Source organism: Convolutriloba macropyga, chromosome 3 (genome assembly GCF_964194025.1).
Source record: "Convolutriloba macropyga chromosome 3, txConMacr16.3, whole genome shotgun sequence".
NCBI lineage: Eukaryota > Metazoa > Xenacoelomorpha > Acoela > Convolutidae > Convolutriloba > Convolutriloba macropyga.
Window position 1 is genome coordinate 35912663 of NC_134470.1, and position 11550 is coordinate 35924212.

At 34.4% G+C, this 11550-nt stretch overlaps 1 protein-coding gene across 1 annotated transcript; it reads right to left on the minus strand.

Annotated features, from left to right (window-relative positions):
* Nucleotides 1–518: 518 nt before the first annotated feature.
* LOC142337038 (G protein-activated inward rectifier potassium channel 4-like) lies at nt 519–9130 on the minus strand. The gene is made up of 3 exons (XM_075386081.1): nt 8827–9130; nt 5670–5880; nt 519–848 (listed from the first exon to the last, which is right to left on the minus strand). The coding sequence occupies exons 1-3, from the start codon at nt 9050–9052 to the stop codon at nt 671–673; spliced, it is 615 nt and encodes a 204-aa protein (XP_075242196.1). The 5' UTR covers nt 9053–9130; the 3' UTR covers nt 519–670.
* Nucleotides 9131–11550: the final 2420 nt, after the last annotated feature.

An 11550-nucleotide genomic window follows, 5' to 3' on the forward strand; every position in this document is an offset into this window, starting at 1 on the left:
ACTTGGCTGACGAACCTGGATTAACATGTTCTCAAATCACACCAACAGTTATCAAAAAACGCACAGAACATTAGCAAGGCTATAGCTTCTGATTACACTTTCATGCGACCGTTTTTTGAAACTAATGCAACCCTGTTGATCAGGAGTTTTATACGCATAGGGCACTTTTTACACACCCTTAAAAAGACCTCAACATAGGTTAATCAACCTGTTGGCGACTGTTTTTATAACTTTTTGAGCGTTGGGTAAAAATACTTCATACAATTTGAGCAGTAAAGATTGCTGTGTGAATGTAATTCCCGCAGCTCCTTTGTTTCACCCCGTAAAAGAAATAGCAGACAAAACACAAAAATTTTTAACTGAAAAATACGAATTTTTAAGGTTATGTTTTTCGGTGATCCGATGAAATGTATTTTATGTGGTCTCTTTCAATTAGGGGTAAAACATTTCGAAATGCTACAGAGTAAGCAGTGAAGTGCTATTTAGTGTGTCACACGGTGGGGGGGGGGGGGGGGGGGTCTGTTGATGGCAATGTCCCCACATTATCTTGTCACAGAGTGTGCTGGTGGAAATTTAAGTTTGGTCTACGGATAAGAAAAAGTTTCTGGCCTACGAAACCATTCCAAGATCAAGATACGAAAGAATTTCTAACAACGCCACGATTATTTAACTAAAATTTAGTTTCCTGTTTTGAGCCATTTGTATCGTTATCTGGGTTGTCATTTTCGGCAAGTTGGAGCTGTTCTAGCTCTTCGGCTGAGCAGACTTTTTGATTTTGTCCTTCGTAGAGAGAGTCGAACAGAGCAAAGTTTGCAATGTAACCAACTCCTCGATGTTCTATGCAGTTGCTGAAACAGGAAAGTGGTTATCATCGAAAAGGTGGTTATGCGGGGGGGGGGGGGGGGGATGGGGGGGAATATATTCTTGACCAGTTTTAGTTTGTGCCATCACTTATAATATAATATGCTTTTAAGCTTTCATTAACTCTTTAATAATTTCTAATTTCGAACGACGGGTTGTCTTTATAATAGAGATCACTGAAAATGGAATTTAAACCTTGAGGGCTGAAATTTGGGGGTAGGGCTTTTTAATCGCTGAAAATTGAAACGCAATAAAGAGTTATTCAAATATGTTTATCTGATTTTCAACCTAATAATCTTTCTCTCTGAATCTATGAACAAATATCAAACGATGAAATGTAAATGCTTATGGGGTTTCAAAACGACTCCCAGCTGTGATATTTGTTCAGATTATGCTCATATTTGATCATCTTCAAATCTAGACACAGTGGAAACTGACGACCGACATAATGGGTTAGCTTTCGCGCAACTTGGCGCACAAGAATATCGTACAAGAATTTATCGTAAAAATTAGTTTTTTGAACAGGAACGCAAACTGGCAGATCATTCATGCATTTGAAGGCTGAACGTGACGGTTTTCAGAGCTCGCTTATTTTTATGAAATTAGACTTGGAATATCATGTTTCAGTACTGAAGTTCTATGATCCGGAAAATCGGAAGCCAGCATTAGTACAAGCATTGAGCGACACTAAGAGTAACGATTTAAAAAATAACAAGACCCAGACAACCATTCGAACCCAAATACAACTTTATAAAATTGCTAATTTTAACTCAGCAGGATTCAATTTGTCATTGCTTTGGCGGGTTATTTTGCCTACTAAATGGTAGCAAAAAAACTGCATCACAAAAGAATCACTCGAAACAATTTTTTGCTTTTATGGGTTGTCGATCATACAAGAGAATCATGCGAGGTCATAAGCGCCTTAAGGTGGTCTGTTATATTTTTGTACATAATAATGACAAATGCTGACCTGCTAATCTTAACGAAACAAATTATTTCTCATAGTAGGCAATTTAAACAACCATAGACGTATCGAGACTTTTTGTGGGCATATATAAAGTTTCAGGGCAGCCTAAAAAATCTGACATATGCTAGTATTACGAGTATTTAAGAAAACAAGGAGGCTCCCTGAAGTGCAATGGCAGCTAATGCTCCAAACCCGCTCATCCACATGGGCTTGTTTCGATTGTCTACCAATTGAAGCAGATAAGACTTCCTCTGAATTAGCAGTTCAAAGTTTTTGTTATTTAAACGCTGATCACTTCGTATAAAAGTGAAATTAGTTTTCTTTATTTCACTAGAACGAACACTAGAACAAATCAAGCAAAATTAAATCAGCTCTAATGCAACTTCATATTCGGAAAAAAGATTATTTTATCATGCAAACAGCAACCACTAATTTTTACTGAATAACAAGAAAATGAGATCAATATCTCAACTTCTATCCCGTATTGAAACTAATTTTCAGAGTGTAAAAATCTCTCATGTAACAACTTTATCATTAGTATTCAGCTAACCTTATTTCTCACTAATCTAGCTTATTAGACGCTAAGAACCCAATCTAAATATATCAGTGAGTGCAGAAGCATTAAAAAACAACTTCTGCAATCACTTATAAATCTAAAATTAGAATGCAATTTGAAATAGAGGTCACACAAGCTAAACGATCATAAGCTAAGTCGTGAATGAGGTATCTCAAGTTTGATCTTGATACTTACCAACGCTTGTTATTACAAATCAAATATAAAATCACACACAAAAAAATGAGAAAAGAGAAAAGAAACAACAAATCCAGTGTAAAATTCATTTCTTAAAATTCTTATTAAAAAATCAGTCCGAAAATTTGAAAGCCAAATACAATCAGACAGAAATTTGCAAACACTAAAGTTACTAGGAACATGGACCACATATGTTTGATTTTGAAGCAACTGAAACTTTTTGTTAAAGAGAATAATTAACAAATTGAAAAAACAAGATTTTAGAAAAAAAAATTTTTCCATAATCTGTTATTATTTTTGAAAATGATTACAGAATTTTCTAAAACCCTTTGATGTCATTTGAAAAACTCAGCAGCTTCAATTATGGTGCATTTGATAATCAGATGTTTCTGTAAGCAATCAAAAATATTAATATGTCCAATTGTAAACAATAAAATTTTAACCAAAAAAACAAAAAAAAGAAAAGAATAAAAAAACATTCCAAAAATTACAACGCCATTTTGTTTTATTTGTATTTATGATGAGCTATCGATTGAAAGAGTAATTTATATTCAGATATATCACATGATTAACTTACGTAGATTTAATAAGTAAGGTTGGCCAAGACAACGAAAACCAAATATGGTCAGAATCTAATTTTACTTATTTTTTTTTAAATTTGATTTTGTGCAGTCATAAAAACAACCATTTAATATTCCTATTCATTGATATCATTGTTTTGTTCCATTATTGAACTCAATGAGACTTTTCATTACCTAGACTGTAACAAAACTAAAAAAAAGAAACATAAATATTTGAACGTAGTCAACGCAAAAAAAATTATCAAACGTGAAGCTTTTTTACTGTCAGTTAGACTTCATGAGAGGTTCAATTAGACTTGTCAGAATTGAGACCCAGTAACAATACAACAGAACAAGAAAACAATTACGAAGATTTCATTGAACGCATTCATTTAGTGTCAAATTCAATAATATTAGTTGTCGCAGACCAATTCAGACAAGAACATATATTGGGTACTGCGTCGAATTCATCGCACTTATTATACTTCACAAGAAACGAAGAAATGTACGACAAAAACCAAACCAGACGTCAAATGGCCACAGAAGGTAAAAAGTAAATAATGGCTTTGAAAATTAAAAAAAATCTTAATCGAAATCCAAATGTGTCTTAATCTAACAAAACTGCGAGACCAAAAATGGCCTGAATATCACTTACTAAAACCCATAATTATTAAAAATGCTGACATAAATCTGCAAAAATTAACAAATTAAAAAATAGTTCAAACATTTGAACAAATTCAATATGAAATTAATAGAAAGCACAAAAACTCTCTAACCTGAATAAAAAATTTTGTTCGGATTGAACATAAGATATCGTCATTTTTTGTCGCTTTACTTCACCAAAATTGATCAGAGTCCTTTAGTCTTTTTTGGTTTTGCCCTTTTTTTGACGATTTTAATTGAAAGATTCGGTTCAAGACCTTTTTTGAATATCATTGGTTTGGAATCTCCTTGTCAGCTACCGAAGTCGATCTGTCCAATACTTGTTTTGGGTTGCGGACCTCATCCTGTGTAGCAATTATGTCAGTCCTGTTGGAGTTTTTATTTGTTAATGAAATTACAACATAACAACAAAAATTGGCACTTGCTTAAACTCTCGACGATAACGACAAAAACGACAACAACCAACAATTCTTACAAACAATCGACGATAACGACACAAATGACCAAAACCGACAGCTCGTCAAAAAACACAAAACCAACAAAAACAACAATAACCGTCAAAGCCGAATAAAAACGACGCTTTTGCGTCGTTTTACTAACGTTTTCGAGAGTTTTTTGACCGTGTGTTACCGAATTTAAGTTCTATAAAACTGTTTCACAACATAGTCGCTCTCTTTATTGGTAATTTTTCTGATGTTTGTCCAGCATTTCAATTGACTGAATGTTTTTTTTCCGCGTTGAGAGAGAATAATCTTCGAAAAATAATCCGAACAATCTAGTTTTATACATATTGAGATCAAGCACTTCGGTACCAAAGTCTTGCTAGTAAGCCATGAGATTTCGACGAGGGAAGAATTGTGAATAGATATTTTATATCTTTAAATGTTGCTAAATGGCAAAAGTACGTTTTGCCTGAGAGAAAATATACTCGAATATATCCCTGCTATCCATTATAGTATTTAGGGTGCAATTAGTGGAACGTACCAAAAAAACTTAATTGTTAAATAGTTGCTTTTAGTCCCTCCAATTTTTTATTGTGGATTAAAAGTAAGTCTTATGTTTTACTTAAGTTTTACAAGATAACCGTCTTTTGGTAGGTTCTTGCAACATACCCAGTTTAAGCAACATCTTACTCGATAACCCTCATAGTTCATATGCAAGATTATTGCAAGATCTTGCGAGATAACAGTTGGAATTGAACTTGGGAAAACTTGCAGATTAGCACTTACCCCTATCATGATTTATTCATAATACAGACGGTTTTCTGAATTGAATCTTAAATAGTTAAGAAACATATTTCGAAACCAAATTTTAGGCTGATTTAGCACTTTCCTGGCAAAGGATCATTTGAGTACTATCAGTTCATTGACGATTACTACTAATTGACTAAATATTTTAATGCATTTGACCATGCCTCAGAGGCCCGTGCAACTCGATATAAACCTATTACAACTACAATTGGGATCTCCATGTGCAAAGAATGCATTTATATTTTTTCGGGCTTTGCCTGATGTCTAACCAAATTTCAGGTAACTTGAACATCACAACATGGAATTTATGTCATCAAATTTTCCAACGCTTAGCCTATCAGAAACAAAAACTATATATCCCCCATCTCTGATTGGCTAATCTAAAAATAGGAATTGTTGAAAAAAGCGATCACCGCAATGAAAATTTCTGACAACAACCCGACTACGCACCACCTGCTGGTTTTGATGATTAGACGAACTAGTGATACTTTGAATAATCCGATTTTTTCATCGACCAATTACAATAGGGCTGCAGGCAAAAATTCTCAATTTTTTGTCAACTAAACCTGCATGTGATTGTTTCTAGCGCCAGGTTAAAGAAACGGATGAGGGCTAACGTATAGTAATGTCCCCATACAATTTCAGCCGTGGTGTATGAAGTTCTGCACTGAGCAGTGACTCCGATCTGCTCAATGTTTCCCTCCAGCACCACCAGGATCTCAAATGACTGGGAGCTGAGGTTAGCCTTGGACACTTTGTACAGAGGAGATTTGCTGTTGATGATGTGTCGGATGATAATTGGGGTCACCACCATGATACGATCTTCACCTGAAATGATACTATTCATAGGTTTACACTTCGACTTATGAAAACACCGTGCTCGACCCAAATAGCCTATGATGACTTTAGCTCAACTTTAGCGAAAAACTGGACTTTAGTTTTCTTTAATTGTCATGCTCGGCTCTTGCTCGACTCAAACTAATAAATTACAAAAAAAATGATTGTCAAATCATGAGTCGCGCAAAAGTTATCTCATTGCTCTGTATTTCTGCCTCCACAATTTTATTGCCCACTATTGCTTATGGGTGGGCAGTAAGAAATAGGATTCTTGATCTGTTATTGCAATTCTGAACAAAAACACTAATTACTCAAAAATGCTTATAATTTCAAAAATTGAATTTTCATATTTTTAGCAAAAAAAACAAACTTTGAAATTCCGCATCTTCATAGCTGATGTGAAGAAGGTCATTTCATTTAATCAAGTAATGCGGCAAAATAGTCCTGTTGCGATAACTGTCTTATCTTAAGAGTTACAAAAATTCTGAAGTTTTTGGTTATTTTTTAACTATGTTTTAAAGTGGACTGCTTTGGTTTAATGCTATTTAGTCTTGGGCTGTTGCTGCTTCAGTATATGCAAAAGCAAAAAAGTGAAATAACTTCAAACATTGCAAAAAAGCGGGCTTATGAAAAAGATTTTGCCGAAGACATTGCTCGATCGAAATATTTTCTTTAGCTCGACTATTTAAATGCTTCCTTTGACCGTGGTTGAACCATAAGGCCTATTAGAAGAAAATGTTTGACCGAAAACGCTCATAAAAAGTCTCTTGCTCGAGAAAATAAAAGACTTTTCTTCGTTTTTAGGTAAGAAGCTCGACAATGTAATTTTAGTTCAAGAAATCTTGCCCCTCTAGACTTTTTGAGTCTTTTCACATGTCGAGGCTTAAACCTGGGTCAAAAGAATGGTAATCAACATTACCATTACGAGGATTTGGCGGGTATGAATTGGTACATTTAAACTTATCAAAGTTTACTTACCAAAATGGGTTCTAAGCGCCTGTTCAAGACTTAAATAAGATATAATTGACTAATTATCCAATGCCAAAAAATCCAATGTGCCAAAATTGAGGATACCATTTACCGAATTGTTTCCCTTCCTTTTTTTCTGTCAACATTCCGATTACTTTAGTTCTTAAATTTTTCTTACATATAAGGAAGATAATTTCTCTCAATTCTCTTATAAGGAAGAAGAAACAAAACCGTTGGGAAAATCTGCTTCGAAATGCTGTTTTCCACGTGTAGAGATTTCACAAATAGATTTTGATTAATAACCTCAGCCAATTTAACTACCTCTCAACGACCTATAATGAAAACATAACAGGAAAATAAATCTGGGCTCAATATTTGCTTTATATTTTTGGCCAATAATCTAATGATCTTCCATACTCGTTCGACAAGTTATGTCTTCATATTGTTTGCAAAAAAAAACAGGAAGCAAGATTAATTTTTTGACAATACAATTCAATTAGGGCAGTCTATTAGTGTACATATAGTAGAGAATATAGAGAATATAATAGCGAAAAAGTTTATAAAGAGTAAATATTAAAGTCCAGAAAGTTCAAACTAATTAATTTGAAATCTGCCCAATTTTCTGGAAAGGATGACTGCCTTTTTGTAACAAAGATTCTAATTCAAACTAACTAGAATCTAACCAAAACTAAGTTAGTAAAATTAGTTAATGCAACGGCAAGTACAGCAGAGTGGATATACAGTTACAAAAGCAAACTGCATAAACGAAGTATCCGGACAGATTTTGTAACCACTAATTGATTTCCTAATACAAAATGGTCGAGAAGTTGGAAGTCACTATAAAGATATGAACGATCCCTTAAAAACTCGCTTAGCAGTAAGAGCAGTTTCGAAAAAAAACACTTAAGTTTATATAGGAAATAAAACCCCAAATAAAAAAACTCACGGGGCCTTTAGTGGCCCGTGGGAATTGATAGGAAAGTATCAGAACCGATTCAACTATCACGGCCCAAATTAAATTTTAGAATGGGTTTTTTCCGCGGGGTTTATGTAGGAAAGGCGCTGTCTGATCAATGCTGAAAATTGTCTGAGTCCGATAGTGATAATAATTAACTCTGAATGAGGATCTCCCAACTGCATGTCCTTAAAATCCAGTAACGAGAATTGCACATAAAATCATTTGAATTTGATCAGAAATTTTTTGATCTCATCGAGATAATTTTTACTTGAACTGATAGGAGTTTGATTCCTTCTTGGTCAGATTCAACTAGAACCGATTCAACTATCACGGCCCAAATTAAATTTTAGAATGGGTTTTTTCCGCGGGGTTTATGTAGGAAAGGCGCTGTCTGATCAATGCTGAAAATTGTCTGAGTCCGATAGTGATAATAATTAACTCTGAATGAGGATCTCCCAACTGCATGTCCTTAAAATCCAGTAACGAGAATTGCACATAAAATCATTTGAATTTGATCAGAAATTTTTTGATCTCATCGAGATAATTTTTACTTGAACTGATAGGAGTTTGATTCCTTCTTGGTCAGATTCAACTAGAACCGATTCAACTATCACGGCCCAAATTAAATTTTAGAATGGGTTTTTTCCGCGGGGTTTATGTAGGAAAGGCGCTGTCTGATCAATGCTGAAAATTGTCTGAGTCCGATAGTGATAATAATTAACTCTGAATGAGGATCTCCCAACTGCATGTCCTTAAAATCCAGTAACGAGAATTGCACATAAAATCATTTGAATTTGATCAGAAATTTTTTGATCTCATCGAGATAATTTTTACTTGAACTGATAGGAGTTTGATTCCTTCTTGGTCAGATTTTGCGCGACAGTCATCTTGACCAATTCAACTTCCAGCAAACAGGGTATCAAGAATATTATATGCTCGGTACAAAGACCTCTCACAGTGGAAAATCCATCCGTTATTTGATTGCGTAGGTGTTCAAAATGGGCTCTCACCTGTATCGTAACCAACATTCATATCCGTGAACGTGATGGGCATTATTTCACCCTCCTCTGTTCTGGTCTCTGTCACAAAGTACAGCCTCACGTGAGCCTCAAACATGTTGCTGTTGATTCTGAAGTCACCCAATCGGAACATGAAACACAGATCTCCATTGTAAAGAGCAATCGAGGCTTTCTTTGAAAAGGCAATGGTCCATTTCCGTTTGTTAGATCTGACCATTTTTGAGAGGGTGGTTGCTATGACGACAGAGTCAAATATGATGCCAATGATAGAGTGTATCCAGAGCGCAATGATTGCTGAGGGACAATTTTCAGTTAGGGTTCTGTAGCCGTAGCCTGAAAAAATAATCGAACCGGGCAAGAAAAGTTTTTTGAAACATGGAAATTATTCATATTATAAACCTAAGGTTAGATATTTACATGCCTACAAGTGTTAAATATATTAATCAATATTTTAATTTATATAATAATCTTAAAATTGTGGCTGTTCGTTCTCATAGGTAAAAATATGGTTTGAAGGCTCCTATTTGTCTATTAACAGGTACTTTCTTGTGCTGATCAGAAAGTGTTATACAGCCGCTATTATAGTATCAAATTGTTCATATAGAGCACCGTCGAATACAGAGTTGTATTTTTGGAATTTATATTTCGCGAAACAGATTAGCAAATACTATGAAACCTAACTGTAATCTTAGAATATTCTTGATTCGTACAAAACATGCAGTGTTGTCAACACATTTTTGCAATGAAATCAGAGTTATTTTAAGACAATATTTGGCATATTAACTATCTTAGAATGTGCCCACTAAACTCCTGAATTCTCATGAACTGTTAGTTCTTCATGGCATTTATTTTCAAAATTTTAATGATGCGAAAAAAATGGCAATCAAATTTTCTGACAAATTTAGTCAGAATGTTATCAAGCGAACAAAGAAGAAGAAGTTTTGCAACAAGCATTTAAACAGTGTGCCGTGAGGAAGTGAACAGCAGGAGGGCATTCATTGTCTAAAATTACACAGTCGAGATTCCTAGTTAAAGTCGAGGAAAACCATTTCACGGGTCGAGCAAACGTCTTTTTATAGACGTTTGGGTCAAGCTTGGTTTTTCATGAGGAGAGATATAGTATTTTAAAAATTTGGCCCAGGAAATTTTGAGTCATAGAAGTCAAAATTTGGCCCAGGAAATTTTGGGTCATAGAAGTCTGGGTCAAGCTTGGTTTTTCACGAGGAGAGATATAGTATTTTAAAAATTTGGCCCAGGAAATTTTGAGCTTCAGTTGAGCATCGTCCTTCCATGGTGTTGTTTTTCAGCAAATCCGGAATTTTTTTTTGTTTCTGTACATAATGAAACAAAAACACTCAGCGCCATTGCACCAGAACAGTCAAATTTAAAAGTCAGTTGAAAAATTGCCACAAAAAAATTCGTTGGACTTTTTAAGATAAAGCGGTTCCCGCAACTGGACTATCTTGCAAAACTATTTGACTGATTGAAACTATGTAGATTATATATAATGATTTTTCGATTGTTATCTCTTCCAAATATATGAATCGTCATTTGTTTAAAACGATGAAGATTTTTGATTAAATAGATGTTCTCCAGAATGGCAAAAATTGACGCATACAAAATTTTCGAGTGAAAATAGTTTTGCTCGACTCATGATTTGACAATAGCTCACCCAAAATTTTGTAATTGCATTTTTTTGTTGAGAAACAATCGAGCAGAACATTAGGGTTGAGCTCAAGTCATTCGTGGTTAATTTGAAACCCCCAAGAAACAAGCAAGAAAATTTGTATTGAAATAAAGTAAAATTGATCTAAACTTCAATTATAGGGTATTCGGGTATAATATTAGACTTAAACCATTTATACATGATTTTATTTCTAAAAAGAAATAGAATAATGCATGTCCCATTTGAATGTGTTGCAACCAACGTCCGCTTCTCTTCTGCATTATGAAGGAAGTCCCAGCAAACATAATTATATTTTCAAACTCTTATAACAAAACACTGCGCATACGAAAACTCAAAACACTACTGAGATAGAGTGTTTCTGTATTGAGTTTGATATTGACTATGAAATGCGCTCATTCAATACAAAAGCACCGAGAAATCTTATTCCGTGATTGGCATTAATTAGTGGTAAATATAAGAATATGAACGTTTGACTCAAATGACCGACGTAAGTTGCCTCTAACAAATTTTTGCAATGAAAAATAGGGGCTATGTTTTTTTCACACTCAAATTTTCTTAATTGTTGTATTAATTATGTTTTTGCGTATATTAAATGTGTTTATTGTAAATCACAAAAAAAGAAGAATCAGAACGAACACAATGAGCCATGGGTTTGTTTGATAGACCACATAATGTCCATGAGACTGTTCCAGACACCGCAGCTGATTTTTTCTTGATTAAATGAGTCGTTGTCGGTGTTCTTTTACTGATAAGTTGATGACTTTAATAGGGAGTTTTCACAGTGTAACTTAGCTGTCAATGATTGTAATTTCCTCGAATAATTCGAGGTGGTTTTTTTAAGCCCATTTGACGCAACATAACCCGGATTGCAAAAATCAATAAGACTGGTTACAACTCTCACCCCAAGCAAGGAAATATCTGTTTTCCAAACCACCAAAATTAGCCCAATTCCTATTCTGTAGAGTCATGACATATTAATGCTAAACTACTACCTAAACCGCATCTAGTAATTCGAGGCATTTTTTTGT